Source organism: Schistocerca serialis, chromosome 4 (genome assembly GCF_023864345.2).
Source record: "Schistocerca serialis cubense isolate TAMUIC-IGC-003099 chromosome 4, iqSchSeri2.2, whole genome shotgun sequence".
NCBI classification, from domain to species: Eukaryota; Metazoa; Arthropoda; class Insecta; order Orthoptera; family Acrididae; genus Schistocerca; species Schistocerca serialis.
Genome location: NC_064641.1, coordinates 410616429 through 410633788, shown reverse-complemented (window position 1 = coordinate 410633788; position 17360 = coordinate 410616429). Strand labels below are relative to the sequence as shown.

The 17360-nt window shown below is 39.2% G+C and overlaps 1 protein-coding gene across 3 annotated transcripts in view; it reads left to right on the top strand.

Annotated features, from left to right (window-relative positions):
* The window catches only part of LOC126474955 (protein phosphatase PP2A 55 kDa regulatory subunit), a 71799-nt gene that overhangs the window by 49127 nt on the left and 5312 nt on the right, over positions 1-17360 (top strand). For all 3 annotated transcript variants that reach the window (XM_050102473.1, XM_050102474.1, XM_050102475.1), the window contains exons 6-9: positions 2912-3089; positions 5302-5466; positions 5787-5956; positions 6357-6572. In XM_050102473.1, coding sequence (XP_049958430.1) covers positions 2912-3089; positions 5302-5466; positions 5787-5956; positions 6357-6572 — 729 coding nt within the window. The remainder of the gene's footprint in view (positions 1-2911; positions 3090-5301; positions 5467-5786; positions 5957-6356; positions 6573-17360) is intronic.

Sequence of the window (17360 nt, the reverse complement as noted above, 5' to 3'; positions counted from 1 at the left end):
ACTCAGATGGACAACACTGAAACACCCGCCTTACCGTCCTGACCTGGCTCCATGTGACCATCATCTCTTTGGGAAACTGAAAGACTCTATTTGTGGAACAAGGTTTGAAGATGACAACTCCCTTGTGCACGCTGCCAAAAAGTGGCTCCAACAGGTTGGTCCAGAATTTTACCATGCGGGTATACAGGTGCTGGTTCCAGGATGGGGTAAGGGAGTTGAGAGGGATGGAAATTATGTGGAGAAATGAAAATATTGTTCCTAAAGGATGTATCTACATACTGTAAAACTTCAGACATGTAGAATAAAAGATGGATTTAAAAAAAAGTGTGCATTTCTTTTGGAGTGACCCTCGTATGTTTTAATGTTCTGTATCTCCTCCGAACCACTGAACAGATTTCAACCAGACTTGGTACACACTACTCTCAGGCAACAATCACTGTGGTGCTAAGAATCACTTGCCTATCAGTGCAGTAGATGTGACATCATAAACAGTGAGATGCATGGAAAAACTGCTACATCATGCATGACATTTAAATTTCTTACTCCTGTACTATTAACACTGTTTGCAATAAGTTTTGCAGAGAGTGTCCACATATGACGCTAAATGCACCTGCAAAATTATATTGTACCACACATAGTTCAAGAGATAGGACACCATAAACACTGAGGTGTGTGAAAAAATGCTGCACAATGCATGGAGTTTTAATACAGTTTTTTATTACTGAGACATTTCTACAGTTGAGTCAACTTAAGGAAATCCCTGATGCCTGGCAGTGGTTTTAATAACTTTCAGTGATGTGCAGATGGCAGTAGGTGAAAACAATAGCTGTTCATAGAGCTGTGAAGAGGTGTTGGCATAGAACTATACACAAAATCACGTTGTAGACCCATGGAGCAGCTACCGCCAGCATACAGAAACCGTCTTAAGATGATCTCACACAGACTACTGGTCTCAAAGGTGTTTTCATGAATGCATTGAAATGAAATTTTTTCAGTAGTACACTATCAACTCAGTCCAAGAAACTTGAATCAACTACACAATTAAAATGAACCAGATACCAAACCACAACCTGTCATCCCATTCTATACACAACCCAAAGATCCAGTTGCTCATGAACTGCCTTAGAACATAATGACCAGTAGTAGTAGTAGTAGTAGTAGTAGTACATCTTGAAAACCCATAACAAGTACTTTTCCACCAGTTACGGAATGCAAAACTTCATCATGGAATCCCCATAGTTTGCCTTCTAACCAGGACTAACAAGGGGACTGTATGTACTTGCTCACCAATTTGATTCATATGGATAGGGATTATTGATTGGGGGCTAGGACTTTAATTTATGTAAAAAGGATGGTGAAACTATCAACTATTTTCGAGAAAGTTGAGTCTGAATGTAAAATATAGTGCATATATAGTAATGTGTCGTTGCTAGCAGCCAAGGAATGCATAGCCAACAGAGCTTACTGAGTAAGTGCTTGGTTTCATAAGATGGACTCTGGATCGAATCTTGCTCCCACTACTTCCCCTTTCACACAAGATTCTAATAGCAGGTTAATTATGAATATGCAGATTATCAGTAAATAAGGAATCATTTATTGTTAACATAATCTTCACCTTGAAAATTTGGACTTTTCGCTTCACCTTGGAAATTTGGACTTTTCTCTAATGTGCCGGTAGTGGTTCACCATTATAACCATATTCCTGTAGGCACATTTCAACCCACCATGAGCCCATTTTCCCAGAATAAGTACAGAAATACAGGTATGGTATGACTCACTGTATGAACCCATTTTCCCTGTAATCCTGTAGTTTGTTTTGACCCACCACAATAGTGGCTTGTGCACAAACAAATCACAATTGGTGGATGGATAGAGAAAAGGAACAGCATTTACAAACATGAAAAAGTACTTCATTTTGTGTTAGCCCCCGTGGTAATTACATGTCAATGCTCCAAGATGTCTGATTTTACGAGTAAATGTATTGATGTGCCTGGTTCTTCGACAACAAGAGAACTTGAACCTGATAGTGAAGCAGAATTGCTTCAGAAGTACAATTAAAAATGACACTTCTGTACAGTGAACAGCTCCTTCTCCAAAACAATCTCATTGCTTCGAAACGTGTTGCTGTAATAACACAAGAACATGTGGAAATTGGAGAAGAAATATATTGCAGAATTTTTGAAACTCTAGCAGGGAAACAGTTCTTGGTAAAAGATTAACGAATTGCTCACAAAGATATTGATGAAGACGGTGTGTGTGAATAAACTGAAGAAGTCGCTCCATTTTCGTCAGATTCTGTTTAGGATGGCTGGTAAATTGTTCCATTCACGCATTATAATAATCACACTGTTTTCCTCATCCCCCTGAACACTTCGTGTTGTACACTGCCAGAGCTGTCCCTGCCATCTGAGTGGTTACTGCACATTGACGTGGAACATAGACAGTGGTCATATCACTGGAACCATATATTACTATTGAAAAGGCAGTAAACAGTGTCACATCTATGTCTTTTGTCTGTTGCATGAGAATTTGAAATAATAAGTGTCTGAATTCCTTTTAAAGTAGTCATCATTGTCTTTGTGAAAATTGAAATTGTCAGTATGACAAAAACAATTTTTTGTGCTGAAGGTTGGTTAAAATATATCACCAAAATTTTCTTGGTAAAATACTATAACTTATTCTAAATAACATATCTTTAACTCTATATGAAGAGAATTTAGGAAAGTGGACAGTATTTTCCAGTATCATGGCAGTAATAAAAACAGTGATTTACCATTATTTGTGACCACATTTTCAATGTTCATTGTTTTTTCCAGCTAACTTTTTTGGATGTCATTCTCATTGACTTTTTGCTCCATATAAAATATACTTTTTACAGTACTCCGAAGGCTATATGGATTGCTTGTTTCAGGTTCCAGTTATAAAACCAATGGAACTGATGGTTGAAGCTTCACCACGGAGAATATTTGCTAATGCACATACTTATCATATTAATTCAATTAGTGTCAATTCCGACCAGGAAACATACCTGTCTGCAGATGATCTTCGAATAAATTTGTGGCACTTAGAAATTACTGATCAGAGTTTCAGTATCCTTTTCCATCACAAAAAATATAACTCAAATTTATGATTCACTGGCAGATTGCTAATTAGTGATAACAAGAAATAAAGGTCAGCGGTATTAATTGTTACTTTGCATCACTCCCTGTATGCTAGACAATGGGCTGCGTGATGTGTGTACAGTTTTAGAGGGTTCTAATTCTAAGAAAATGTGTAGAGGGTATAATGGGTCCAGAATGAGATTTTCACTCTGCAGCGGAGTGTGCGCTGATATGAAACTTCCTGGCAGATTAAAACTGTGTGCCCGACTGAGACTCGAACTCGGGACCTTTGCCTTTCGCGGGCAAGTGCTCTACCAGACGAGATACTGGCAGAAGTAAAGCTGTGAGTACCGGGTGTGAGTCGTGCTTCGGTAGCTCAGTTGGTAGAGCACTTGCCCGCGAAAGGCAAAGGTCCCGAGTTCGAGTCTCGGTCGGGCACACAGTTTTAATCTGCCAGGAAGTTTGGTATAATGGGTAGTACTATGTTTAAAGGCATGTAGCCGTGTGTGTCGATAGCTTGAAAGTAACTCTGAGTACTAATGTATACCAGTTCTAAATTATTTTACAGTTTTTTCTGTGATTTTTGTGGAATTTTCAATTTTTCTTGCATGAAGATACCCAGTGTAAAACATTCTGAACAATGTTTTTGTAGTGTTGACAGATTGCCAACACTATGCACATTATTTAAGGGAGGCGGCCATTAAGCAAGCAGGCGGACTTGATGGTCTGAAACAGGATACTTATGAATGCTATAAAGAAAAGTACGTAGCTGCTGGAATACTTAACTTTAATCCACCATTTGTATACAGCGTTTTTGATAAGACATTTCATACGATAACTATCAAACTATCAATTGCTATGTAAGGCTAATGGCGCCTTGCTAGGTCGTAGCCATGGACTTAGCTGAAGGCTATTCTAACTATCTGCTCGGCTAAGGAGCGATGCTTCGTCAGTGTAGTCGCTAGCAATGTCGTCCGTACAACTGGGGCGAGTGCTAGTCCGTATCTCGAGACCTGCCTTGTGGCGGCGCTCGATCTGCGATCACACAGTGGCGACACGCGGGTCCGACATGTACTAATGGACCGCGGCCGATTTAAAACTACCACCTAGCAAGTGTGGTGTCTGGCGGTAACACCACAGTTTTCACATCTAAAAACTGAGATAAATGCAAATATATGTTGAAGTAAAATATGCGAACCTCTTGTAAATTATCACTGAAGAACAGGATCAGTGGTGGAACTATTTTTTAAACATTGTTGTGAGATTCAAATGAATGAGAGATCAACATGCTGCTTTCTGAAACTAGTGTTATCTTGTAGTCAGAACTTGTGAAAAACCATTAGCCTTTGGCATATTCTATATGAATGAGTGGTACATGCAATTGTCACATCTTTTGATTTCTTTCATGTAATTGCTTTGTAGAAGTTTTGTTGTGGAGTATATAGGAATGACTATATTCTGCCTGGATCATCTCGTCAACTTCACAACTTTATAACTTTAAACAACAGTCTTCCAATTTTCTCCAAATTTCCCAGGATGTGTGAGGATGAGCAGGCACTTTATCATGAGACCATACACTATTCTAGATTATATTCTCAAAAATTTTATTGCTGCAGTCAGAGAAATTCACAGTTTCTTCAGTTCAGTGTGTCTGTATCTCGTGCATCAGTATTGCTTTCAGCATCTCAGTTTAATATCCCCAACAATGCTTAAAAGCGTTGAATACATATTGCACCTTTACCTTTTCAGCTAAGAAACAGTTTAGTGCCAATTATGAAGGTGAATGTTGTGCTTTGTCTGAAACTTGATGGTGGTATACTTTCTTCTCCTGGATCTATTCTGAATTTATCAGGTGTAAAATGCATTCCATGAAGTAACTTTTTCTCACTTCTTTTTTCTTTTTCTGTAGGTGTTTGACGTATCACTGTTTGTGTAGGAGTGTTCTGATGTTAAAGCAGTCACAAGATTAAAAGCTTGTAGTTAGATTCAGTACAGTCATATTATGTGATGGGATGATTATTCACAGCTTCCTTTGGGCATTGGGTGTCAAAAGTTATTTGTGTAATAATCTACTTTATGAATCAAGCTGAGCACTGCGCAAATAAATAAGTCAAATAATTAAATAAAAAGGAAACTATTTTATCCAGTATCTATGAAAAAATGATTGAATTAAGTTTCTATCCTTAACTTTGTGCTTTAGATATTGTAGACATAAAACCGACAAATATGGAGGAGCTTACAGAAGTTATAACTGCTGCAGAGTTTCACCCAGTTGAATGTAATCTGTTTGTGTATAGCAGTAGTAAAGGGACAATAAGGCTGTGTGACATGCGAGCGGCAGCACTCTGTGACAGGCATGCAAAGAGTGAGTATTACTGTTCTTTACATCAGTAAAAATTTGCCAGTATTGTTCCAGCTCCTTCTCATATTGCATATTCAGTGGTAATGTACACTGAGGAAATATGAATGACCTTAGCGCACACGTTTCATTACAAAATTTACACACACACACACACACACACACACACACACACACACCTTATAATTGTGGAAAAGGTGGCTTACCTCAGAATAAGAGCATGTAATTTGAGGCTTATTTCCAAATTATGCTTCCTCTTCAAAACAACTTACTCCATCAGTAATGGTCGTTACATTGTCTAATATGGTATTTACCTTTTGTTTCAGTGTTTGAAGAACCAGAGGATCCAACGAATAGGAGTTTCTTTTCAGAGATAATCTCAAGTATATCAGATGTAAAGCTATCTAATTCTGGTCGTTATATGATATCTAGGGATTATTTGACAGTTAAGGTTTGGGATCTTCACATGGAAACCAAACCTATAGAATCGTATCCAGTGAGTAGACAAAATGCTTTTTCAACATGGAATGGCAGTAGTATAGGAACATGAATATTATTTCCAAATGTACTACTGTTTTGCCTGTTATCTGCTTGCTTAAAACTTGATTTTTACTTTCCTGACTTTTTTTAAAGACAGAGAATAAAACCGAATGCAGATGGTACCTCTTGTTTGCAATTGTTATTAAACACCTTGTATTTAAATTCTTAATTAAAATCAATTCATGTTTGCTGACTGTAACTTGGTTATAACTGTTCATAATTAGTTAGTAACTAATTTTTTTGTAGATGCATGTAGCAATAGACAAACTTTGACATTTTGTAAATGTGTCTGGTTCAGAAAGATTACTACTTGTGTCAGAGATCAAGATATGATACACAAGGATATTTCCTTTCAGGTTCACGAGTACCTGCGATCAAAATTATGTTCACTATATGAAAATGACTGTATCTTTGATAAATTTGAATGCTGCTGGAATGGAAATGATACATCAATTATGACTGGATCATACAATAATTTCTTTAGGATTTTTGATCGCACAACGAAGAGAGACCTTACTCTGGAGGCATCTAGAGATATTGATAAACCAAGAACTGTTCTGAAACCTCGGAAGGTGTGTAAAAGTACAATAAGTCAATTAAAACTTCCACAACTACTCATTTTTTAAGACATCATCATGAGAGCTTGGATGGTATGCCCTACTGTAGGCATTTGTGTAAACAAGCACTACTGATACAAAATTTTCCAAAACATTATACTTTAATGTCTGTAGAAACTAGTCACTACAGTCATTAACCATGGCTCTCATAATTTCTAAACTAATGTTTTTCTCCTACACAAAAGCACAGTAAATAATATTGCTTATTAGAAACTATTAATTGTTTTACCTACGTAAAAGTAATTGACATTATTATTCATAATTTACTAACAGGGAGTAGAGGTGTCCGTACCTAACTTCTCTGATTGTGAAACACTTTAATGTAATAATTGTAAGTGAATGACTGCTGTTGATATATAAAGAATCAGCACTACACAGAAGAAAAGTTTATTGCAGGACTGATAAATGTTCCAGACAGTCTCACAGTTACATAAATTGATGTAGCTACACCACAAGATCGACAATATCAGTGCAAATAATTTCCCAAGAAGTGCATAAATTTGCATTACTTCATGTGAAGAGCATCAGAGTATGATTCAATAAATTTATCACTGTGGGAAATGTTTTGAAATGTCTTTGAGAGTCCTTATATGAGACAAAGAAGGGGATTAAAGTGTTGAATACACTACACTGAGTAGTGCAATGATTTAGAGAGAGAGAGAGAGAGAGAGAGAGAGAGAGAGAGAGAGAGAGAGAGATTGCACACTTAGGTACAAACATTTAATTTCCCACCATCTGGAGCAAATGACAAGCTTACATCTGATATGTTCTGTTGTGTGAATGTTAACTCTCTTGGGCACATTTTCATATTGTCTCCAGATAACCCCCTCCTCCCCCCCCCCCCCCCCCAAAAATAATCAGAAGACAAAATACACTGATGGGGAAAAAAGTCAACACCAAAAAGTAATTAATGTAGGGTAATGAAATTTGTTTATATATCATATGTAAGTAAGAGTGTTGCCCAGAAAGTAATGCACATTTTTTCTCAGCCAAAAACAATCCTATGAATGTGAAACGTTACATATGTATTATTTGAAGTCTGCTGAGTGAGCACGCCAAGTTTCCGTCACTTCCGGCTCATAGTGTAGCTGTAGGACAGCTTAAAAATGGCATCAGTAGGTGATGTATGTTGCAAGCAACATGCCGTATTTGAATTTATCACGCACAAACGCTTGTGCAAAGTCTGTGGAGCAACTACTGTCGACAGGAGTACAGTTAGTCACTGGGCATGGAGGATAAGGCCATCAAAAGGTGTTTTGGCAGAGCTCCACGATTTGCAGCGAAGATTTGTCACTTGCATGGGAGACCATGCATGGCTGTCACATCTGACCTACCCCCTCGGACTTCCATTTTTTTGGGCCATTAAAGGATGACATTCAAGGAAGACATGATGAGGCATTTCACACAGTGAAGCACTGGCTCTGCCACCAAGACAAGAATTGGTATCGACGGGGCATACATGCCCTTGTTTCGCACTGGAGGAAGGCCATAGAAGGGGATGGAGATTATGTGGAAAAAAAGTGTGTACAGATAAAACACTATTCTTTTGTGTGTGTAATTCTCATTATGTTCAGTAAAGAATTGTTGAAGAAAAAAATTGGTGGGCAATCCTCGTAATTAAGGGCAATCCTTGTAATTAACATTGCTGGATCACAGGTTAATATATGTGCAAGATGTTGTGGTGTTCAGTCCAAAGACTTGTTTGGTACATCTCTCCTTGCTACTCTATCCTGTCCAAGCTGCCTCATCTCCGAATAACTATTGCACCCTAAATTATTTGAATATGCTTATTCTATTCATCTGTCGGTCTCCCGGTATAATTTTTACCCTCCCCCTCCCCGCGCACTTTTCCCTCGAATACTAAATTCATGACACCTCGAAGTCTCAGAATGTGTCCTATCAACAGACTCCTGCTTTTGGTCAAGTTGTGCCCTAAGTGGTGTCCCTTACTGTATTCAACACCTCCTCCTTAGCTACGTGATCTACCCATGTACTCTTCAACATTCTTCTGTAACATCACATTTTGAAAGCTTCTGTACTACTTTTGTCTAAACTGTTTGTCATCCATGTTTCCTTTCCATAGATGGCGGCACTCCAAATAAGTACTTCAGAAAAGATTTCCTAACACTTCAGCCTGTATTCGATGGTAACATTTTTTTTTCTTCCAGAAATGCTTTTCTTGGCATTGCCAGTTCACGTTTTATATCCTCTCTACTTCAGCCATCATCAGTTATTTTGTTGCTCTGCCCAAATAGCAAAATGCATCCACAACTTTCTCATTTCCTAATCTAATTCCCTGATTTAATCTGACTGCACTCCATTATCTTTGTTGTGCTTTTGTTGATATTCGTCTTACGTCCTCCCGTCAACGCAATCTCGGTTCCGTTCAACTGCTCTTCCAAGTGCTTTGCTGTCTCTGACAGAATTACGATGTCATTGTCAAACCTCGAAGTTTTTGTTTCTTTTACTTGCACTTCAATTCCTACTCCAAATTTGACTTTGGTTTCCTTTACTGCTTGTTCAGTCTACAGATTGAATAACATCAGGAATATGCTGCAATCCTGTTTCTCTCCCTTCTGAGCCACTGCTTCCCGTTCATGCCCCTCAACTCTTATTACTGCCATCTGTTTTCTATACAAATTGAAGAAGCCTGTAGTTTATCCCTGCTACCTTCAGACTTTCAAAGAAAATATTCCAGTTAACACTGTCAAAAAGCTTTCTGTTGTTTTAAACACAGGTTTGCCTTTCCTTAACCAACTTTTTAAGGTGGGTCATAGGGTCAGTATTGCCTCATGTGTTCATAAATTTCTCTGAAATGTAAACTGATCTTCCCCGAGGTTGGCTTCTGCCAGTTTCTCTGTAAAGATACCAGTTTCTCTGTAAAGAATTCATGTTTGTATTTTGCAGCCATGATTTATTAAACAGATAGTTCGGTTATTTTCACACCTGTCAGCAACTGCTTTGTTTGGAACTGGAATTATTACATTCTTCTTGAAGTGTGAGGGTATTTCGTCTGTCTAATACGTTTTGCACACCAGATGAAGAGTTTTGTCTTAGCTGGCTCTCCCGAGGCTATCAGTAGTTGTGACTGAATATTGTCTATCCCGTGGTCTTGTTTTGACTTAGATATTTCACAGCTCTGTGAAATTCTTCTCTCAGTAACATATGTTCCATCTCTCCATCTATGTCTACTTCTCTTTCTTGCCTTCAAGTTTCTCCCTTGTATGGACAGTCTATATACACCTTCCACTTCTTAATTTTCACTGTTTTGCTTAAGATTGGCTTTTTTAAATCTGAGCTTTTCATATTCATACAGCTGCATCTCTGTTCCCCCAAAGGCGTCTTTAATTTTCTTGTGGGCAGTATCTATCCTTCCCCTAGTGAAATACGCTTCTGAAGCCTTACATTTATCCTCTGGCCATTCCTGCTTGGCTATTTTGCACTTGCTCTCATTCTCATTTTTAGTTGTTTGTATTCCCTTCTGCCTACTTAATGTGCTGCACTTTTACATTTTCTCCTTTCATGAATTAAATTAAATTAAATGTCTCTTATTTTATCCAAGGATTACCTGTTCGATCCTCTGCTGCCTTAACTATTTAATCTCTTAAAGCTACCCAGTCGTCTTCTGCTGTATTCCTTTCCTCGGTTCTAGCCAAATGTTACCTAATGCTCCCCATGAAACTCTCAACAATCTCTGATTCTTTCAACTTATCCAGATCCCATTTCCTTAATTTTTTACCTTTTCTAAATTCTTAAGTTTAAATTTATAGTTCACTACCAATAAATTCTAGTCAGTCAACATCTGCCCCTGGAGAAGTCTTTAAATTATACACTGAGTCCTAAATGTCTGCCTTAAGTCTGAAACCTTCTGGTGTCTCCAGATGTCTTCCACAGATATAACTATGTTTTTATGATTCTTAAGTCAAGTGTTAGCAATGATTAAATTATGTTTTGTGCAAACCTCTACCGGGCAGCATCCTCTTTCATTCCTCTCCCCCAGTCCATATTCATATACTATTAAATTGCAGTTTCTGATCACTATTAAATTTCTGTCTCCATTAACTGTTTGAATGTCTTTGCTTTTGTCATAAATTTCTTCAATCTCTTCATCATGTACAAAGCTAGTTGACATATAAACTTGTACTACTGTGGTGGTTGTGGTCTTCATGTCTATCTTGACTCCAATAATGCATTCACTGTGCTGTTCATAGCAGCTTACTTTCATTCCTATTTTCTTATTCATTATTAAACTTACTACTGCATTATCCCTATTTGATTTTGTATGTAAACCCTATATTCACCTGACCAGAAGTGCTCTTCCTCATGGCACCAAACTTCACTGATTCCCACTTTGTCTAAATTCCACTGATCCATTTCCCTTTTTAAAATTTCTTATCTACCTGCTTGAGTAAGGGATCTAACATTCTGGTTTTGTTTCCGCTGATGACTACATCCTCCTGAGAAGCCACCGCTTCCCCACAGTGATTCGAAGGGAGAATAATGTACCCAAGAGCCCATCATCATTATTTAACCGTACAGTAGAGCTGCATGCCATTGGAAAAAATTACGGCTGTAGTTTCCCCTTGCTTTCAGCCGTTTGCAGTGCCAGCACAGCAAGACCCCTTTAGTTGATGGTACAAGGCCAGCTCAGTCAGTCATCCAGATTGATGCCTCTGTAACTACCGAAAAGATTGCTGCTCCTCTACAGGAACCATACCTATGTCTGGCCTCTCAACAGATACCCGTCCATTGTGGTTGCACCGATGGTACAGCTATATGTATTGCTGAGCCACATAAGCCACCCAACCGACGGCAAAGTCCATGGTTCACGGCGTCCATGGGGGAGATAATCCATTGCAAATGTGAAATGCAGATACAGTAATAACAGATGTAATTGCCAGAATGTTTAATGTAGGCATGTAAACATACACACATTGTGTTGTATGGGTGTTGGATGTCAGTTTGTGCGATGGAGTTCCATGCCTGTTGCACTTGGTTGGTCAACACAGGGACAGTTGATGCTGTTCGTGGATGATGCTGGAGTTGTCCTCTGATAATATCCTGTGTGTGGTTGATCGGAGACCAATCTGGTGACTGAGCAGACCACGCAACATGTTGACAGTCTGTAGAGGATGTTGGGCTACAATAGCACTATGCAACAATCATTATCCTTTTAGAAAACATTACCTGGAATGCTGTTAATGACCAGCATCACAGCATGCCGATTTACCAGATAGATGTACAGATTTGTAGTCAGGGTGTGTGGTATAACCACAAGATTGCTTCTGCTGCCATATGAAATCACACTACCAGGCTTGTCTTTAACCGGCCGTCGCCTAACCAACACGGGCATCACTGGCATTAGCTTTCACCAGAAAAAGCGGACCCCAAAAGCTGTGTGCAAAAGCATGTAATAACACATTTGTGATGCAAATTCAAGATCATCATGTAGAAACCTGTTCAAGCAACTTTATATTCTAACCACTGTTTGTGTATATCTTCATTCCGTAATAAAATGGGTTGCAAACAATACATCTCTTTCCAACCTACACACAATATCAGGAGTAGGAATAAGAACAGTCTACATAAAGACCGCCGGCCAGTGTGGCCGAGCGGTTCTAGGCGCTTCAGTCCGGAACCGTGCTGCTGCTACGGTAACAGGTTCGAATCCTGCCTCGGGCATGGATGTGTGTGATGTCCTTAGGTTAGTTAGGTGACCTCAGATGTTAATTCCCATAGTGCTTAGAGCCATTTCAACCATTTTTACATAAAGACCTAAAATCACTTACCTTTGTCCAAAAAGGAGTCCATTATTCAGGAGCAGACATTTTCAACAAATTGCCAGTGACCATTAAAAACTTGGGTTTCAGATAAAGCATGGTTTAAATAGAGTTTGAAAGACATTTTGATAGGCAACTCCTCCTACTCTGTAGGTGAGTATCTTAACAAAGAGCATCAAACCAGCTTAAGTAAAAATGTTAGATTTCAGTCTTGACAGCTCTTAGACACAACATTCAAGATAGGCATTTGGTGTATGATGAATTCATTTAGAGTGTAACTATGTTTCATTCTGACTGTATTTATTCTGTAAATATTACCAGTTTCAGTTTACTGTAATGTATTCACCTATTTTGGAAATCTCGTGACAAATGATCAGAATCATATAATTTTGTATCTATGGAATGAAAACGGAATTTAATCTAATATCCACTCTGCCTTCCAAAGAGCTCTCACTTGTCGTCACTGAAGTCTCGAATGGTGGTAGTTTGGGGTCAGTGGAATGAATGCTACAGGGCATTGGGATCTGGCTGAGAGCTGTTCTTGAAGTAATGTATTTGTAACAGTTTGTTGTGTCACTATAGTGCCAACTGCTGATCAAATTACTGCTACGGATGCAGTATGATGCGCCAGAGCTGTACGTCAAACACAGTGGTCTTCCTCCTCGATAGTGCCGCGTAGCCATGTGGAGCGTGGTCTCGTGAGCATACATTGTTGTAACAACTGCTACTACCAGTAGTGTACAGTGGCTAAATTCCTGCCAAGTTTTTCTGCAATATTACAGAAGGAACACACAGCTTCTCATGGCCCTGTTACACGATCCCATTCAAAGTCAGTGAGGTGTTAATAATGGTATTCTTGGCTAACATCAACTCACCACATTCAGTCTCAAAGGTAACTAACAATCGTGGCCGTTAGAGCATGTATTTAAAGGAAACGGGATTTACATGTTCATAGTGATGCTACTAGTACCACTCTTATGCGACAGGCACAAAATTTGAGTATGCATCATCCTTCAGATGTAGAAACAAGACTACCAGCCTTTGTTTGCTGCAAACTCCCCACTCCCCTCCCTGTCAATCTATTTGCATTTAGGTTTCAAGCAGTGCATATTGATGTTGGAAAGGTTTCCTCAGCTGCTTATCCAGTCCATCTTGTTGCAGTATACTGGGACTTCTTGTTGATTTCAGATTCATGTGTGACAGTTTCCCCTGTTGCTGAATGAGATATGACTGCTATATCTTGGGCCACCCTGTTCTTCAGCCATTTTATTGTTGACTTTCTGCTTTTGGAGTTCTGTTGTGGAGAAAAAAAAAATCGATTATAGCTTGATGCTATAGTGGTGATATAGTCATTACAGACATACATGGAAGAGAATAGTGTCGATTTTAAAGGAACTGTAAAGGCATTTGGCTTTCAAACTTCCTTTTTCTGGAACTTTACTGAAGTTGCTTTACAGTTAGACCACCTTGCATGGTGGATTATGTGGCAGGTTACATGCATGAGACTATACATAAACTATGTGATCAAAAGTATCCGAACACCCCTAGAACATAGGTTATTCATATTAGGTGTATTGTGTTACCATCTACTGTCAGGTACTTCATATGAGTGACCTCTGTAGTTGTTAGACATCATAGGAGAGCAGAATGGGGTGCTCCGCATAACTCATGGACTTCGAACATGGTCAGGTGATTGGGTGTCACTTGTGTCATACGTTTGTATGTGTGGTTTCCACACTCCTAAACACCCTAGGTCCACTGTTTCCAATGTGATAGTGAAGTGGAAATGTGAAGGGACACGTACAGCACAAAAGCATACAGCCTGACCTCGTCTGTTGACTGACAGACCACTGACAGTTGAAGAGAGGGTCGTAATGTGTAATAGGCAGACATCTACCCAGGCCATCACACAGGAATTCCAAACTGCCTCAGGATCCACTGAAAGTACTTTAACAGTTAGGCAAGAGGTGAGAAAACTTCGATTTCGTTATCTAACGGCTGCTAAGCCACACAGCATGCCAGTAAATGCCAAACAACGCCTTGCTTGGTGTTGTTGTTGTTGTGGTCTTCAGTCCTGAGACTGGTTTGATGCAGCTCTCCATGCTACTCTATCCTGTGCAAGCTTTTTCATCTCCCAGTACCTACTGCAACCTACATCCTTCTGAATCTGCTTAGTGTATTCATCTCTTGGTCTCCCTCTACGATTTTTACCCTCCACGCTGCCCTCCAATACTAAATTGGTGATCCCTTGATGCCTCAGAACATGTCCTACCAACCGATCCCTTCTTCTGGTCAAGTTGTGCCACAAACTTCTCTTCTCCCCAATCCTATTCAATACTTCCTCATTAGTTATGTGATCTACCCATCTAATCTTCAGCATTCTTCTGTAGCACCACATTTCGAAAGCTTCTATTCTCTTCTTGTCCAAACTATTTATCGTCCATGTTTCACTTCCATACATGGCTATACTCCATACGAATACTTTCAGAAATGACTTCCTGACACTTAAATCTATACTGGATGTTAACAAATTTCTCTTCTTCAGAAACACTTTCCTTGCCATTGCCAGCCTACATTTTATATCCTCTCTACTTCGACCATCATCAGTTATTTTGCTCCCCAAATAGCAAAACTCCTTTACTACTTTAAGTGCCTCATTTCCTAATCTAATTCCCTCAGCATCACCCGACTTAATTAGACTACATTCCATTATCCTTGTTTTGCTTTTGTTGATGTTCATCTTATATCCTCCTTTCAAGACACTGTCCATTCCATTCAACTGCTCTTCCAAGTCCTTTGCTGTCTCTGACAGAATTACAATGTCATCGGCGAACCTCAAAGTTTTTATTTCTTCTCCATGAATTTTAATACCTACTCCGAATTTTTCTTTTGTTTCCTTTACTGCTTGCTCAATGTACAGATTGAACAACATCGGGGAGAGGCTACAACCCTGTCTTACTCCCTTCCCAACCACTGCTTCCCTTTCATGTCCCTCGACTCTTATAACTGCCATCTGGTTTCTGTACAAATTGTAAATAGCCTTTCGCTCCCTGTATTTTACCCCTGCCACCTTTAGAATTTGAAAGAGAGTATTCCAGTCAACATTGTCAAAAGCTTTCTCTAAGTCTACAAATGCTAGAAACGTAGGTTTGCCTTTCCTTAATCTTTCTTCTAAGATAAGTCGTAAGGTCAGTATTGCCTCACGTGTTCCAGTGTTTCTACGGAATCCAAACTGATCTTCCCCGAGGTTGGCTTCTACTAGTTTTTCCATTCGTCTGTAAACAATTCGTGTTAGTATTTTGCAGCTGTGACTTATTAAGCTGATAGTTCGGTAATTTTCACATCTGTCAACACCTGCTTTCTTTGGGATTGGAATTATTATATTCTTCTTGAAGTCTGAGGGTATTTCGCCTGTTTCATACATCTTGCTCACCAGATGGTAGAGTTTTGTCAGGACTGGCTCTCCCACGGCCGTCAGTAGTTCCAATGGAATATTGTCTACTCCGGGGGCCTTGTTTCGACTCAGGTCTTTCAGTGCTCTGTCAAACTCTTCACGCAGTATCATATCTCCCATTTCATCTTCATCTACATCCTCTTCCATTTCCATAATATTGTCCTCAAGTACATCGCCCTTGTATAGACCCTCTATATACTCCTTCCACCTTTCTGCTTTCCCTTCTTTGCTTAGAACTGGGTTTCCATCTGAGCTCTTGATATTCATACAAGTCGTTCTCTTATCTCCAAAGGTCTCTTTAATTTTCCTGTAGGCGGTATCTATCTCACCCCTAGTGAGATAGGCCTCTACATCCTTACATTTGTCCTCTAGCCATCCCTGCTTAGCCATTTTGCACTTCCTGTCGATCTCATTTTTGAGACGTTTGTATTCCTTTTTGCCTGTTTCACTTACTGCATTTTTATATTTTCTCCTTTCATCAATTAAATACAATATTTCTTCTGTTACCCAAGGATTTCTACTAGCCCTCGTCTTTTTACCTACTTGATCCTCTGCTGCCTTCACTACTTCATCCCTCAAAGCTACCCATTCTTCTTCTACTGTATTTATTTCCCCCATTCCTGTCAATTGCTCCCTTATGCTCTCCCTGAATCCCTGTACTACCTCTGGTTCTTTTAGTTTATCCAGGTCCCATCTCCTTAAATTCCCACCTTTTTGCAGTTTCTTCAGTTTTAAACTACAGGTCATAACCAATAGATTGTGGTCAGAGTCCACATCTGCCCCTGGAAATGTCTTACAATTTAAAACCTGGTTCCTAAATCTCTGTCTTACCATTATATAATCTATCTGATACCTTTTAGTATCTCCAGGGTTCTTCCATGTATACAACCTTCTTTCATGATTCTTAAACCAAGTGTTAGTTATGATTATGTTGTGCTCTGTGCAAAATTCTACCAGGCGGCTTCCTCTTTCATTTCTGTCCCCCAATCCATATTCACCTACTATGTTTCCTTCTCTCCCTTTTCCTACACTCGAATTCCAGTCACCCATGACTATTAAATTTTCGTCTCCCTTCACAATCTGAATAATTTCTTTTATTTCATCATACATTTCTTCAATTTCTTCGTCATCTGCAGAGCTAGTTGGCATATAAACTTGTACTACTGTAGTAGGCGTGGGCTTCGTATCTATCTTGGCCACAATAATGCGTTCACTATGCTGTTTGTAGTAGCTTACCCGCATTCCTATTTTCCTATTCATTATTAAACCTACTCCTGCATTACCCCTATTTGATTTTGTGTTTATAACCCTGTAGTCACCTGACCAGAAGTCTTGTTCCTCCTGCCACCGAACTTCACTAATTCCCACTATATCTAACTTCAACCTATCCATTTCCCTTTTTAAATTTTCTAACCTACCTGCCCGATTAAGGGATCTGACATTCCACGCTCCGATCCGTAGAACGCCAGTTTTCTTTCTCCTGATAACGACATCCTCTTGAGTAGTCCC